The sequence below is a fragment of the Zootermopsis nevadensis genome, unplaced genomic scaffold (genome assembly GCF_977971745.1).
Source record: "Zootermopsis nevadensis isolate Lab colony 2312 unplaced genomic scaffold, Znev_1.0 Znev_ptg000022l, whole genome shotgun sequence".
Classification (NCBI taxonomy): Eukaryota; Metazoa; Arthropoda; class Insecta; order Blattodea; family Termopsidae; genus Zootermopsis; species Zootermopsis nevadensis.
This window is the reverse complement of record NW_028259154.1, coordinates 6,536,200-6,552,591: the sequence shown is the minus strand read 5'-3', so window position 1 is coordinate 6,552,591 and position 16,392 is coordinate 6,536,200. Positions and strand designations below refer to the sequence as shown.

General features: G+C 38.2%; 1 protein-coding gene across 3 annotated transcripts; it reads left to right on the top strand.

Moving 5' to 3' along the window:
* Positions 1-2,557: 2,557 nt before the first annotated feature.
* LOC110834266 (uncharacterized) lies at positions 2,558-16,390 on the top strand. 3 transcript variants are annotated; one of them, XM_087353357.1, is made up of 5 exons: positions 2,558-2,770; positions 13,429-13,581; positions 13,683-13,741; positions 14,176-14,238; positions 15,762-16,390. In XM_087353357.1, the coding sequence occupies exons 2-5, from the start codon at positions 13,512-13,514 to the stop codon at positions 15,798-15,800; spliced, it is 231 nt and encodes a 76-aa protein (XP_087209483.1). In that variant the 5' UTR covers positions 2,558-2,770; positions 13,429-13,511; the 3' UTR covers positions 15,801-16,390. The 3 variants fall into 3 exon arrangements, with proteins under 3 accessions (XP_087209483.1, XP_087209482.1, XP_087209484.1); XM_087353356.1 differs by lacking the exon at positions 2,558-2,770 and adding an exon at positions 7,016-7,395; XM_087353358.1 differs by lacking the exon at positions 2,558-2,770 and adding an exon at positions 12,550-12,731.
* Positions 16,391-16,392: the final 2 nt, after the last annotated feature.

Below are 16,392 nucleotides of genomic sequence, written 5' to 3'. Positions count from 1 at the left end.
TGGCAGGCCTAAATATATCAGATAAAGATCCCTTGGTCCTGTCCTCATATTTTAAACTGGAGTCTGCTTATTTATTGCACGCAGTTTTAAAAAGTCATGGGCGTTTCCCCTATTAAAGGAAAGAACATGTGATTCGGAGACTTCCTTCGATCTCCGGGATCTAGCCACATTCGAAGACTGACTTCATTTAGTTTATAAAGAATACGGAATGTTCGTGCCTGTCAGCGAGGTTTTATGACTTGCAGACTAATTAAATTGTCTGATCAGGTGAGCGAAATTACAATTAGCTCCAATTTGCTTCACTTAATGCCGATCCTAGGCACTTGAAAGCAAATTTCCCTACTTGTTAGATCCTGCACACTCTGCCATTTATCTTATTATTACTGATTTATTTCGGTTTCCTTCTGGCTCCACTTTCTCCGCTCCTCCTTCTCCTTCTTTTAAATAATTTACACTTCTGCGTAATAAGACTACGTCAAAGGTCATCTCATAGATCGTTCAAGGCTTAGGCAGGAAAAGAATGGGCGTGCGAGCAATGAACACAGAAACCTAAGCCTTCGTGTCACTTACCGCGAAAAAGAAGGCGATGCCAAAAGACATCGCCATTACAACGAAGCCGGTGGTGGTTGTGTGGCCAGTTTTCGTAGCTGCATAGATGGCCGTTCCCTGATTAACGAGGCCAAAGAAAATGGCCACCACTGCCACAATCTTTCCAAATTTCTTCCATTTCGGGTGCTGTAATGAGAAAGTGCAAACATTTTAATCCCTGCGATCAAGATCTGCAACTGCGTATCCTGATTCATGATTTATGCATCACTTAAGGACACTCCAGCACCCAGCACTTGTTATTTACCTCAGAATAATGTTTGTCTCTGATAATAATAAGTTGTTTAATTATCGCATTCATAAAAACGCTTTCTCGGCTTACATCGGGGAATTAGCCTGGAAGAACCGAGGAAAATCCAGTTTTCTAGACATTCAGACCTGGGTCATTTTGATTTGCTAATTTCTCTCTCCGTGCGTGTGTTTTAAGGGCAAATACACAGTCGAATGCCTGCGTGCCTCATTCTCGCTCGTGAAGGAAATGCCGGACGCCTTAAGAGTTCTTTACATGAATGTGGAGTCTTTCAAGGACGAACAATCTGCATAAATTCGACTCTCCCACCTCTAGCGTAGTTTTTCGAAATGAAATAAAGTAATTTCTCTGGCAAAAATCACGTGACTGTACCATTAGGTCCACTTATGAGTAATGTTGAGAGTAACCAATCGACGTAGAGCCCACACAAAAGTATTTTATTTGTAAACAATTCGGAATAGCGTAACCCACACCCATGACCTACCCGACTGATCTAGAATTAGGATTAAAAGATCACTTTCATTTAATTGAGCAATCATTTCGTTCCTTTGGTAACATAAGCTTCATTATTTACAGCGTGCCAATGTTTGTTTACGTCAATGGGTGTCTGATTTATTCGTCAAATTTTGGTTTAATTCTTCGCTAATTTTTCCATGTGAGTTATCGCACTGCAGAGGCCACAGGAAACGAAGTTCATTGGCGTCCATTGACAAAAAAGGTTAGCAAAAGAAGGCCAATTTGACTGTTGTCTGCTATTGCACTCCAGTTGACTTATCGTTATGTTATCTCCTACTGCGTCGGCCGCCCGCCACGCCAACTACTACTTGGCCTCAGATTTTCCTCAGTCACTCAACTCAGTGACTGTCGCAACTGCGCGACTTTGTTTGTGAACATGAGAGGATAAAAAGATTGCAAACAAAGAACAGAATCGCTCTCACGCAGCGAGCGTTTGATTTGTTTCTGCCTTCAGCATTTTTCATTGGTCGAAATTAATCGACAGGCAAGTTGGCGCAGGTCGACTACACGCGTCGAAGTGTCTGACATTCTACGATTGGTTATGGAATTATCCAGAATTCAGAATTACACTCAATCAGAGTTTTTAAAAATTAAAATGGAGATAACAGCTCAAATGTAAGAGCAATAACCTAATGAGGCAACAAATCTCCTTTGCTATCAGATAGAACAGTCTGCGTTATTTCTACCCATCCGTTCCATCAATCGATTCCAAGTTTTGTCTCTGTAAATGCAACATCGGAAGACAATTTTACATTTCACTTTTATTCGGGGGCTAGCCGGGACCTTCGCGATTCTAGGGAGGAAGCTCTGTCCCCATCTTCAGGGTTCTGATGTGACTAGATCCTCGGAAGTCGCCTGTGTAACTGCGTGCACTGGTCCCGATCAGCCAGTTACATCATAACCCTGAAGATGGGGACAGTTTGTTGCCGAAACGTCGGTTTACTGCGGTAACCAGTTAACGCGGCTGATTACTTTATAGTATTGTGAATTTGGTCATTCGTCCATCCGCACACAGCGCTTAAATTTCACTGCATTTCAAACTTAACAGCTTCAAAGTTTGAAAGTCAATTTTAATCCATTTCTACGCGGTTTCGTGAACGCGCAGCAAAATTCTTTCGCCAATTTGGCAACTGTGCGGGTCGCAGCTTTTATCAAATGAGATACCCATTTGGCAACACTGCTGCGTCGTCAGAGTGATAAACCTGGTTTATCGATTGCGTTCACAAGAGTCGCCACTTGGCATCCGTCGATACGTCATTGAAAAGGTACCACATATTACGGGAGTTTTCTTTTCTCAAACTGAAGCCCGCCGCCTCTGCGAAGTTCGACTAGTGACAAAGTGTTTGGGCAGAAGTGATATTCAAATCTGGCCGCCTCTTCAAGGAGGAAATGGCATCAGTAAGTTGACCTTCTTATACGTATTTTTGCTTTCTACGCACATTCATTTACTTCGCGTTAATTTAGAATTGGCATTAGATCTTACTTAAATTCCAAGGTACGTTTTGAGCTGGGATTTGAGACTTTCGTGGCGAGTACAACCAATAAAATCTTCCTGGGCAATCAGCCGCGTTAGCTGGTTACCGTAGTAAACCGACGTTTAGGGAACAAACTCTGACCCCATCTTCAGGGTTCTGATGCGACTGGATCCTGGTCACGAGCAGGCAGTTACACAGGCGACTTCCGAGGATCCAGTCATATGAGAACCCTGAAGATGGGGACAGAGTGTTCTCGAAACGTCGGATTACTACCGTAACCAGCTAACGCGGCTGATTGCCCGAGAAGGTTTTATTGGTTTACTTTTTGAGCCTTCGACAAATTGTTAATCCAAAAGTCTTGCCACCTTTTTCCAGTCCAGCAAAATAACAAAGTGAGATTACACAAAACTATTGATGTGACCTTGGACCATCCTAGAAGACATGTTGGATGTCTTTGAAAGGAAAATACCAAGAAAAATTTATGGTCCAAAGCTGGTAGATGGAGAATTGGGTATAATTATGAAATTTGTGATTTGTACAAGGAACTAAAATTTTCCCTGTTTATTAACCTCATGAGATTGCGGTGGGCTGGCCATGTAGCAAGGATAAAGGATATGACTCAAGAAACAATACATGTATACGGAAAGAGGAGAATATGTAAACCCAGAAAGAGGTGGGAAGATGCTGTGAGGGAGAATGCCAATGAATTTCTAGAAATAAGGAAAGATAAGAAATGAATGGAGGCAAAAGATTTGAAGAGGCCGGGGTTCAACTTTGAGAGGTTAAGGCTGGACAAGCTTTCTAAATTTTACTTGTTATTTCATCTTAACCGGATGAGTTTTCTTTAATTTCAGGGACCGCGTTACACTTTTCACCTCAGTTTTAGTGGTTGGAATAATATTAATACTAGGAATTTTTACAGGAAATGCGGCTTTTAAAAATGAAACAGCATCTTCTGTCCCTGCTTGATGTACATTTAAGCTTTCCGTAATTGTTAGAAAAAACTTAAGCCACTTTTCCAGGATCTTTTACTTTTTCATTGCTTATTAGAAGATCTGATAAATATATTTTTCCTGTCTCCCTTTTTATTATGTTCCACTTTGTTTTTATTTCATCATCTGATTTTGCTATAAGTCTCCTGTAATGCTGCTTTTTAGCCCCTTTCATAACATTATTCAGAATTTTACAATTCTTAATATAAAACGCTTCTGTGTGTGGCTTTCCTAAAGCCTAATTTAGTTTAATGTCAATCCACAAATAAAACTATTTCACTTAATGTCAGTCGCACGACCACAAATAAACAGACATAACCTAAATTCACCCTCTCAGGGGCTCGCGTCTTGCGAGTGCGGGGAGCAGCGCTCCCGAGGTTCATGAGCTACCCAGTGCCTGGGGGATGTAAGTTCGGGGACCTGGATTTCCAGGTTGGGGGTTGACGACCCCCACCTTGGAAAAAGCAATTCTGTTGAGAATTCCCAAAAAATGTGGCAACCTAGCAAGAACATGGAACTCCGATTAGGAAAGTGTAATTAGCTTTCATTATATAGAAGTGGGGCGCTGGAACAATTAATTGAAGTAACAAATGATTATAAAATTGACATTCTTGCCATCCAAGAGATGAGATTGGCCAGAATTATAGTTGCCATAAGAATTTACACAATTCACAGTCCATAAAACAGTGAGACATCTTCCAGCCTTTGATATGAAAGAATGTCAAATAAAAATGCGAGGCAGATTTCATGATTATAGCTATGGCAGCGTCAGAAAGACACTTAATTACGCATTCTTTTTACTCTGTCAATGAATTTATGTTGTTTACAAATAAGTGGTAAATTCTCTTCTGTGTGCAATGGGTAGATCTATTTGTAACTTATCATTTCTTTAGGTGAATCCTTAGTTTGCATTATTTGAAATTTATATAATAGTAGAATTGTACTTTATAATAAGTATTGTATTATTATGACTTTTTCCACATCCTATCATCATCTGACTGTCTTATGGATCCATGAAATGCAACTCAATATGAAGCAAATTTTTATGTTTTGCAGAAAACAGTACATTTTGTGAGAAGCTCAAGCTCAGACGTTGGGTGCAAGACAGACACACAGAAGAGAATTTTCTTATGTATGGACACTAAATTTCACTAAAATTGCAGAATCTCGCTTTGAAAACAGAAGACGATGCTAGAACCCTTTTCTGAGGACTTACCTGGACTTGTGCAGCATCTTTGGCTGCTGCTGCTGCAGTCTAAGTTGCTAAAGCACTTGTTGCCGCTGTTGCTGTCCGTCGCCTTGCGTTTCTTGCATCCACTATTCTTTGGATCAGCCCAACCGTAAGTAAATTATCAGCAGCACAAGCAGCATCAGTAGTAGCTGCTCCTGCTGTTTCAGTAGCTTTCACTACTGCAGTTTCTAGTGCCGTGACTAGATCAGGCTGAAACACAAAACTCTTTAATTTATTGAATTCGTTCCTGAAACGTCGCTTTACTACGGTAACAAAGTTAACGCGGCTGATTGCCCGAGAAGGTTTTATTGGTTTACTTTTGAGCCTTCGACAAATTGTTAATCCAAAAGTCCTGCCACCTTTTTCCAGTCCAGCAAAATAACAAAGTGAGATTACACAAAACTATTCATGTGACCTTGGACCATCCTAGAAGACACGTTGGATGTCTTTGAAAGGAAAATACCAAGAAAAATTTATGGTCCAAAGCTGGTAGATGGAGAATTGGGCATAATTATGAAATTTGTGATCTGTACAAGGAACTAAAATTTTCCCTGTTTATTAACCTCATGAGATTGCGGTGGGCTGGCCATGTAGCAAGGATGGAGGATATGACTCAAGAAACAATACATGTATACGGAAAGAGGAGAATACGTAAACCCAGAAAGAGGTGGGAAGGTGCTGTGAGGGAGAATGCCAATGAATTTCTAGAAATAAGGAAAGATAAGAAATGAATGGAGGCAAAAGATTTGAAGAGGCCGGGGTTCAACTTTGAGAGGTTAAGGCTGGACAAGCTTTCTAAATTTTACTTGTCACTTCATCTTAACCGGATGAGTTTTCTTTAATTTCAGGGACCGCGTTACACTTTTCACCTCAGTTTTAGTGGTTGGAATAATATTAATACTAGGAATTTTTACAGGAAATGCGGCTTTTAAAAATGAAACAGCATCTTCTGTCCCTGCTTGATGTAAATTTAAGCTTTCCGTAATTGTTAGAAAAAACGTAAGCCACTTTTCCAGGATCTTTTACTTTTTCATTGTTTATTAGAAGATCTGATAAATATATTTTTCCTGTCTCCCTTTTTATTATGTTCCACTTTGTTTTTATTTCATCATCTGATTTTGCTATAAGTCTCCTGTAATGCTGCTTTTTAGCCCCTTTCATAACATTATTCAGAATTTTACAATTCTTAATATAAAACGCTTCTGTGTGTGGCTTTCCTAAAGCCTAATTTAGTTTAATGTCAATCCACAAATAAAACTATTTCACTTAATGTCAGTCGCACGACCACAAATAAACAGACATAACCTAAATTCACCCTCTCAGGGGCTCGCGTCTTGCGAGTGCGGGGAGCAGCGCTCCCGAGGTTCATGAGCTACCCAGTGCCTGGGGGATGTAAGTTCGGGGACCTGGATTTCCAGGTTGGGGGTTGACGACCCCACCTTCAAAAACGCAATTCTGTTGAGAATTCCCAAAAAATGTGGCAACCTAGCAAGAACATGGAACTCCGATTAGGAAAGTGTAATTAGCTTTCATTATATAGAAGTGGGGCACTGAAAAAATTAATTGAAATAACAAATGATTATAAAATTGACATTCTTGCCATCCAAGAGATGAGATTGGCCAGAATTATAGTTGCCATAAGAATTTACACAATTCACAGTCCATAAAACAGTGAGACATCTTCCAGCCTTTGATATGAAAGAATGTCAAATAAAAATGCGAGGCAGATTTCATGATTATAGCTATGGCAGCGTCAGAAAGACACTTAATTACGCATTCTTTTTACTCTGTCAATGAATTTATGTTGTTTACAAATAAGTGGTAAATTCTCTTCTGTGTGCAATGGGTAGATCTATTTGTAACTTATCATTTCTTTAGGTGAATCCTTAGTTTGCATTATTTGAAATTTATATAATAGTAGAATTGTACTTTATAATAAGTATTGTATTATTATGACTTTTTCCACATCCTATCATCATCTGACTGTCTTATGGATCCATGAAATGCAACTCAATATGAAGCAAATTTTTATGTTTTGCAGAAAACAGTACATTTTGTGAGAAGCTCAAGCTCAGACGTTGGGTGCAAGACAGACACACAGAAGAGAATTTTCTTATGTATGGACACTAAATTTCACTAAAATTGCAGAATCTCGCTTTGAAAACAGAAGACGATGCTAGAACCCTTTTCTGAGGACTTACCTGGACTTGTGCAGCATCTTTGGCTGCTGCTGCTGCAGTCTAAGTTGCTAAAGCACTTGTTGCCGCTGTTGCTGTCCGTCGCCTTGCGTTTCTTGCATCCACTATTCTTTGGATCAGCCCAACCGTAAGTAAATTATCAGCAGCACAAGCAGCATCAGTAGTAGCTGCTCCTGCTGTTTCAGTAGCTTTCACTACTGCAGTTTCTAGTGCCGTGACTAGATCAGGCTGAAACACAAAACTCTTTAATTTATTGAATTCGTTCCTGAAACGTCGCTTTACTACGGTAACAAAGTTAACGCGGCTGATTGCCCGAGAAGGTTTTATTGGTTTACTTTTGAGCCTTCGACAAATTGTTAATCCAAAAGTCCTGCCACCTTTTTCCAGTCCAGCAAAATAACAAAGTGAGATTACACAAAACTATTCATGTGACCTTGGACCATCCTAGAAGACACGTTGGATGTCTTTGAAAGGAAAATACCAAGAAAAATTTATGGTCCAAAGCTGGTAGATGGAGAATTGGGCATAATTATGAAATTTGTGATCTGTACAAGGAACTAAAATTTTCCCTGTTTATTAACCTCATGAGATTGCGGTGGGCTGGCCATGTAGCAAGGATGGAGGATATGACTCAAGAAACAATACATGTATACGGAAAGAGGAGAATACGTAAACCCAGAAAGAGGTGGGAAGGTGCTGTGAGGGAGAATGCCAATGAATTTCTAGAAATAAGGAAAGATAAGAAATGAATGGAGGCAAAAGATTTGAAGAGGCCGGGGTTCAACTTTGAGAGGTTAAGGCTGGACAAGCTTTCTAAATTTTACTTGTCACTTCATCTTAACCGGATGAGTTTTCTTTAATTTCAGGGACCGCGTTACACTTTTCACCTCAGTTTTAGTGGTTGGAATAATATTAATACTAGGAATTTTTACAGGAAATGCGGCTTTTAAAAATGAAACAGCATCTTCTGTCCCTGCTTGATGTAAATTTAAGCTTTCCGTAATTGTTAGAAAAAACGTAAGCCACTTTTCCAGGATCTTTTACTTTTTCATTGTTTATTAGAAGATCTGATAAATATATTTTTCCTGTCTCCCTTTTTATTATGTTCCGCTTTGTTTTTATTTCATCATCTGGTTTTGCTATAAGTCTCCTGTAATGCTGCTTTTTAGCCCCTTTCATAACATTATTCAGAATTTTACAATTCTTAATATAAAACGCTTCTGTGTGTGGCTTTCCTAAAGCCTAATTTAGTTTAATGTCAATCCACAAATAAAACTATTTCACTTAATGTCAGTCGCACGACCACAAATAAACAGACATAACCTAAATTCACCCTCTCAGGGGCTCGCGTCTTGCGAGTGCGGGGAGCAGCGCTCCCGAGGTTCATGAGCTACCCAGTGCCTGGGGGATTTAAGTTCGGGGACCTGGATTTCCAGGTTGGGGGTTGACGACCCCACCTTCAAAAACGCAATTCTGTTGAGAATTCCCAAAAAATGTGACAACCTAGCAAGAACATGGAACTCCGATTAGGAAAGTGTAATTAGCTTTCATTATATAGAAGTGGGGCACTGAAAAAATTAATTGAAATAACAAATGATTATAAAATTGACATTCTTGCCATCCAAGAGATGAGATTGGCCAGAATTATAGTTGCCATAAGAATTTACACAATTCACAGTCCATAAAACAGTGAGACATCTTCCAGCCTTTGATATGAAAGAATGTCAAATAAAAATGCGAGGCAGATTTCATGATTATAGCTATGGCAGCGTCAGAAAGACACTTAATTACGCATTCTTTTTACTCTGTCAATGAATTTATGTTGTTTACAAATAAGTGGTAAATTCTCTTCTGTGTGTAATGGGTAGATCTATTTGTAACTTATCATTTCTTTAGGTGAATCCTTAGTTTGCATTATTTGAAATTTATATAATGGTACGAATTGTACTTTGTAATATGTATTGTATTATTATGACTTTTTCCACAACCTATCGTCATCTGACTGTCTTATGGATCCATGGAATGTAACACAATGTGAAGCAAATTTTTGTGTCTTGCACAAAACAGTACATTTTGTGAGAAACTCAAGCTCAGAAGTTAGGTGCAAGACAGACACACAGAAGAGAATTTTCTTATGTACGGACACTAAATTTCACTAAAATCGCAGAATCTCGCTTTGAAAACAGAAGATGATGCTAGAACCCGTTTGTGAGGACTTGCATGGTCTTGTGGTGGTGATGATGATGATAGGGGTGGGTCGTCTTGTACTGGGTTTTGCTGTAGATGAAACACAAACCCTTAAGTTATAATTTTACAATGACACGTTTTTTATAGAACTTGCACTCACGCCAAATTTCACTAAATTCGAAGAATCTTGCTTTGGAAAGACTTACCACCTGCTCCTCATATAATAACTTGACATAAGTTAGATCCACATCTCCAATCTGTTCACTGTTATTAATAGTTCTCTTTAGTCTAAGCCTTTGTAACTTGAGTAAGTTTTAAGATAAGAATAGGTCTAATGAGTTATCAGGCAAATGTGGCTCGTGCCAGAAAGAAGTCTGTAAAGGTACATTATGTGACAACTGTAATTGGTGGTTCCACTGGGAATGTGCCAACACCACTGTTAATAATGTAGATGTAGCTAAGCCATGGTTTTGTTTGATGTGTAAACAGGCCAGGATAGTTAGGGAACAGGAGGAAACTATTTTGGATCTACGGAGGGAGTTGGCTTCGGCTTATGATCAGATTGCTAGTTTGAAAGCTGATAACAGCTCCAATATTAAATGTAACTATTCGTCCACTCTTTGGACTGAAGTTAAGGCCAAATCGGAACGCAGAAACAAACGTCTTTGCTCCAGTAAGGGTTCAACATTTACTGTTAAACTGAGCAACAAATTTGAGGCTTTGACTGTGTCGGAACCTTCAGGTGCTGCTCAGTTAAAGGAAAAAGATGCAAAACAAATTGTTAGGAATAAAAAATGTAAGAAGGTCCTGCTCTTAGGCAGTAGTCATGGTAGGGGACTACGTGAACGTCTTCACTCAGTCCTAGGGGATGAATATATGGTTACAAATATATTCAAACCCAATGCTACACTTGGCAATGTTGTTGGGGAACTAGAAACACTAAGCAAAGATTTCACTAAGGATGATAATGTATGAAGAATCTTCATACTAACCGCTGTGAAAACCTCAAGTCTTACGATGATAATGTAATTATAGTGGGAGGACTGGGAAATAGCCTTGACATGGACCGAAATTACAAGATTGAAAATGATATGGACAGCATTGCCAGGAAAAGCTTACATACTAATGTTGGTTTTGTTGGCCTTCTCGAGCGGCATGACAGGCCTCATATGAGCAAGTGGGTTAGGAGTGCAAATGTGAGACTTGAGCATGCGCTTTGGAATGCGGACAGATCGCACATTAGATTAATTGATGTGCCATCTGTGAAAAGGTATGACCACACCAGACATGGATTGCACCTAAATTCAAGGGGTAAGGAGAAGCTTGTGCAACTCATTGCCAATGAGATTAGGAGCAAACCAAATACTGGTAAAATTCCTGTAATCACTGGTGTAAGACCTAGGCCTTTTTTAGGTTAAGGCCCAAATGTATCACTAAATTCCTGAAAGATATCCAAGTCAATGTAAATAAGCCAGTTCTAAATTTAGATCACAATCAAAATAAAAATTTCATGTTATATCATTAGAACATTAGAGGCCTTTCAACCAAAAACTTAGAAACCACCCAGAAAGAAAATCTCCTGGTTTTCCATCAGAACATCAGAGGACTTTCCCCAAAAACTGAAGAATTGATAATTTCTCTTAAAAGTGCCAAATTACCACATATTCTTTGTCTAACTGAACATCATTTGAAAGCACAATACAATATACATACACTTCAGAACTTTCTGTCGAGCCACGGCCACGTGGAAGCAAAATTAATTAAATTTAGATAATATGATAAACGTATTACACAAAATTAGAAATTCATATTACTTTCGCATTAATTAGATGCCAGAACTTATATTTTATTAATCATACGTAATAACGTATTTCACAGAGGTAGCACATCCATTCGTGAAAACCATTTCAATCAATCACAAAACTTCCTTAAAATATCTGAAATGAGCAAAATATAGAACTCACCATTGTTGTAATAGATAATTTGATGACTGATAACAAAAAACAGTTTTAATAGTTAAGCGTTTCCAGCACCCAAGTACCTAACACACACTGACAATGCAATCAAATGACGCTGTGCATTGGATATATAGAAATTCTGGCGGCATAGAATGCAGACATCTCAGTGGTTCGTATGGGTGCGGTCCTCCAAGACACGACACCTTATTGGCGAATTTAAACAGGAATCATTTGTACAGCTATTTAATCTATAAACGATTAAAGCATAAAGTATTAATAAAGCCATAATCTATTATGAAACAATTCATTTTAAAAACAAATATCAATCAAGATATTTGTTTATTTTAAACGGCTTTACAAAATTGCGTACATAAAATATTTGGGGTGGGGTAAGATGATGGAATAGCCGCTGTTGCATCAGCTCCGTATACGCCACAATAATTTACCTTAAGGCAGGGGTGGCCAACCCAATTGATCTTTCGGGCCACTTTGGAAATGCATCATAACTCCGCAGCCCACATATAAAATTATATATCCCCATATTCGATTTAGATACACTATAGACTTTTTTTGGAGTGAAAAATTGAAACATAACGAGTTATTATTATTGTGTTTACTATTATTCTTACATGTAAACATAGATAATATAATAATAAAATGTTCAAGGCGGGCCACATGCGGCCCGCGGGTTGGTCACCCCTGCCTTAAGGTATACTTTGGCTGTACGCGACAGAGACAAGCGACCGAGACAGGCGACAGAGACGGCAGACGGACACATCGCAGCTTGTCGACACACACTTTTGAGGTGACGACCGAGACATGCGGCAAAGTGTTTGTTTTCTTTGTTTTGTTGAGACATACGTGTACATATTCTGTAAAAAATGAGTACAAAAATGCTTCTAAAAACGTTACTCGAAGAAGAAGATGATGTGTTGCTGTGTTATTTGTTGCGAAAGAAACAAAGAAAACCTATGAGTTCAATATTCAAAACCAGACGTGAAGAAGGATCTTTCTGTCGGTGGTCAGTGGTCGGTTTTCTGCTACTGATTCTACCAATTGCTCATCTTGGTCACCAGTAAATTTAATTTCTGCCATTATTTTACTCAACAACACACGTGCTGCCTGAGCCCGTCGCGAGACACTACTGGTCCGAGAGCGGTAGCCTGTGCTTTGTCTCGCGCTCGTAATTGTACTTCATACGATTGTACAGAGAGCAGACAGGAAGCGACCAGTCTCGGTCTCGTAACTCTGTCGCCTGTCTCGGTCGCTTGTCTCTGTCGCGTGCAGCCAAATTGTACCTTTAACCAAAAATTGTCAGGTATTATAAAAACATGTAATAGTGGTTATGTTTTCTTGTGTAATTAAAATTAAAAACCTGAATTTGTGAAAGTGGCAGATATGTGGTTTAGCTTCAAGGGTTTCTGAAAATCACTTTATTATTTTTAATTATTTGTGATCTTACTCAGTGAAACAGTAGATGCTAGCATGTATTTAGCATTCTGTCGCGGCTGTGATTCAGCTCATCGCTGCATTGGTAACAGTGACTATGATAGTACACAGTGATGGAACAGCTTGTTACATCCTGTGGAACATCTATTTGTTTTTTTAGATTATATTTACTTTATAGTCTGTGGAGTGCTTTATTTCAGGAGAACTGTGCTTTTTAAGCACTTCATCTAGTATTCAATCCTATCAGTGCCATTGTTTCTAGGAATGTGAAGATGGAGGCAGTATGTACCTTTAAAATGGTGGTAAGCAACACAACATGATAAGGTTGTGAGGTAGCTGGATTACAATCCACAGTGATGCCAATATCCATGATCCTCTGCAGTAGCTGATGATGTCATCACCTCTTATGCCATCATTGACTGTGTCACTGTTTGCATCATTACTTGTTAAATGAGAATGGCTGACAAATTTTCATGGAATTTGGTGTGGATGTCATGTCATTGGAGGTTATTCCAGATTGTTACTTTTAATTCCATTTCTTATGGAAATTGGTTTGTTTGTTTTAGGTTAGCACCCATGGCTACCCTCAGAACCTTATACAAGCTTGGAAGTATCCTAGCCTGAGACAAGCTTGCAAAACTCCCTGGCCATGTCTACAGATGGAAAAAGCCATCGTAACCGGCGCCTGGAATGTGTTCAGCGTAGCTCGTTTAAAGAAGGTAAGATGGGGGAGACATATATCTTGTAATGTTAACATTTCCTAAGGTTACATTTGTAGACATTTATAAGAATGATTGATGTGATTTTCATCTCATTTCAGGAGAAGAAATCAGTCCTGGACCCCTTCACCAGCATCCGATGAAGAATCTGCAGAAGCTGGTTAATGCATTGTCCATTTGTTTTTGCTCTGTGTGACTGTTTTGTTCAAAGTCCTGCGCCGTAGCCACACGGTCTGAGGCATCATGCTTCGGACCGGTGATATGGAATGCACGCTGGTTCGAGTCTCAGGGAAAGGAATTTCTCATGAGATTTTCGACCAGTGTATGGGACCGGTGCCAACCCAGCATCGCGAGGAAATTGGGAAGCTACAATGGGTAGCATAATCCAGTTATGAAAACCATCAATGGCTGGAGGAACTTCATCATCATCATATCTTTTTCATTGTCAGTTCTTGCATTGGAAAACTAACTTGTAGTTATCCTGAGATGTCGGGCAAAATATGGATTTGATGCTTCTTAATAGCACTTAAGACATTAGTAACCTATTGTACATCCTGCAATTCATTCTATACTTTGTAATGGTTTGTCTTGTAGGCTGATGCATCGGCATCCTTCACTCATCATGTTCCAGTCTGTGAATCGTCTTATCCCGCCATGGTAAGAGTAGAGTAGAGTAGAGTAGAGTAGAGTTTATTTACATTCCATAGATCCTTCTTAGGACTCAACCAAAGGATGTACAACATGTCATTTCATACAATATACATACACTTCAGAACTTTCAACACAAGTACAAGAACGTGTTTCACATGTGAATGTACATAACCTTCAGATTCTGCAATACAAGTATGAAAAATAATTTTACAAATTAATATACATAAACCTCAGAATTTTAAATATAAATACAAAACTTGCTTTGCATATACGTAGATTATGGATATAAAGCTTAAACATTTTCAGCAGAGATGAAATCATCTACAGAATAGAAGGAGTGAGTAAAGAGGTAATCTTTCAATGCAGGCTTGAATACGTTTATATCATAATTTAGACTTTTAACTGTTGGTGGAAGATTATTAAACAACTTGATACCTGTATAGTACACTCCTTTCTGATATTTAGTAAAGTTAGCATTTGGCACATATACGTCTTGTATTTAAATTATGTACATCTGTATTTCTTTTAAAATTATCCAATTTTTCCACCACAAATGATAGCAAGCAGAGTATAAATTCACTTGCAAGTGGAAGTATATTAAATTTACGAGACAATTTTCTACAATAAACCGTGCTTTTGACACCTTCCATTATTCTAATTATTTTCTTTTGCATGTAAAAAACCTTATTACTGTCTGTTGAATTCCCCCAAAATATTAATCCATAAGACACCACAGAGTGGAAGTAAGCAAAGTGAACTAGCTTTAAAGTATCTGTTGTCATGGGTGGTATGACTGTTCTCATGGCAAAGCATGCAGAGCTTAATTTGGGAATAATATACTCAATGTGTTTCTTATTGCTATTAACTTTCCATTGTATATGTTATTCAGACATGCCGTTCATCATAATTAACCACTTCATTTGTCTTCCCAAATTGACTCGGGTTAAAAATATATCTTGAGTTAACTCATACCAGTTAGAATTTTGTGGCTGCTGTCATCACACAATATTAGAGTCTGATCAAATTTCTGATCTGAGAAAGAAGGTAGCCATATTTCTTGATAAAATAACAGATTTCTGAAAATTAATTAGTTCTTCATACTCTTTAGGTAGGTTTTGAGAAATTGTAATCCTACAAATTGATAGCTGCCAATGATTCAAGACTTGCTGTACCCATCCATAACTGGCCTTGAATTTAGTTACAGAAATGTTAAATGTTTGTGCTATTTTATAAACTTCCAGCTACAGAATTTAAGTAGAAACTACATGTGTTCCCCATGGCACGGCATAAGCAGAGTTCGTCTTCAATTTGAAAGAAGCTGATTTGCTTACTGTGAAATGTCTGCTTTCTGTCATTGAATTGTCTAGACTTTTCATTATGTTTACACCATTTTCTAAAACACCGTTTGTTCACATCAAACTTATGACCTACAGGTCTTTTGCCTTGTTTCTCTGCATATTGGTACAGCTTGTAGCTTAAAACTTATGGTGTTACTCAATATCTTGTTACCTGTGCATTTGTTACTGCAGCTCACAAAAACCAACAAACTACAAGAAGGATGCAGATAAACGAAGTGGGTCAGCAATTGTTTTTTGAGTTTTGCATTTTCTGTTGCTGTAAAAGAAAAGCCATCATCTGACTGACTTTAAATATGAATGCATCTACGTAGGTTTCATAAAATACCAGCCATAACAATGAATGCTGACACTGTCTGCATAATCTTCAGACATCTTATACTACAAAACATTTTGTTCCTAAACATGTTAAACACAAATACTTAATTTTTTAATTTTCAAATCCAAAAATAAAGGTGTGTGTTATATGCAGATAAATGTATATATTCCTTTTTTAATGTAGTGATCACAGAGTGATATTTTGTGTTTATGAAACATGAAAGTGAATGTGTTGTTTTTCTTACTAAATTTGAAGACTCCTCTATGGATGAATGGGGAAGTGGTACTCCTACTAACGTGATACCAATTGCAGGCTCAAATTCAAATATTTCTGTTGACATTAAAGATTTACAAAGCGTGGGAATAAAAAATTCAGTTCTAGTATACAGTACAAAACATCTAAAGAGAACTTGAGATAACTTAAGATAATGCAGAAGGCTTTCTTGTATTATAAAATGTATTTTGAAATAAATTTCTTGAAAGCATT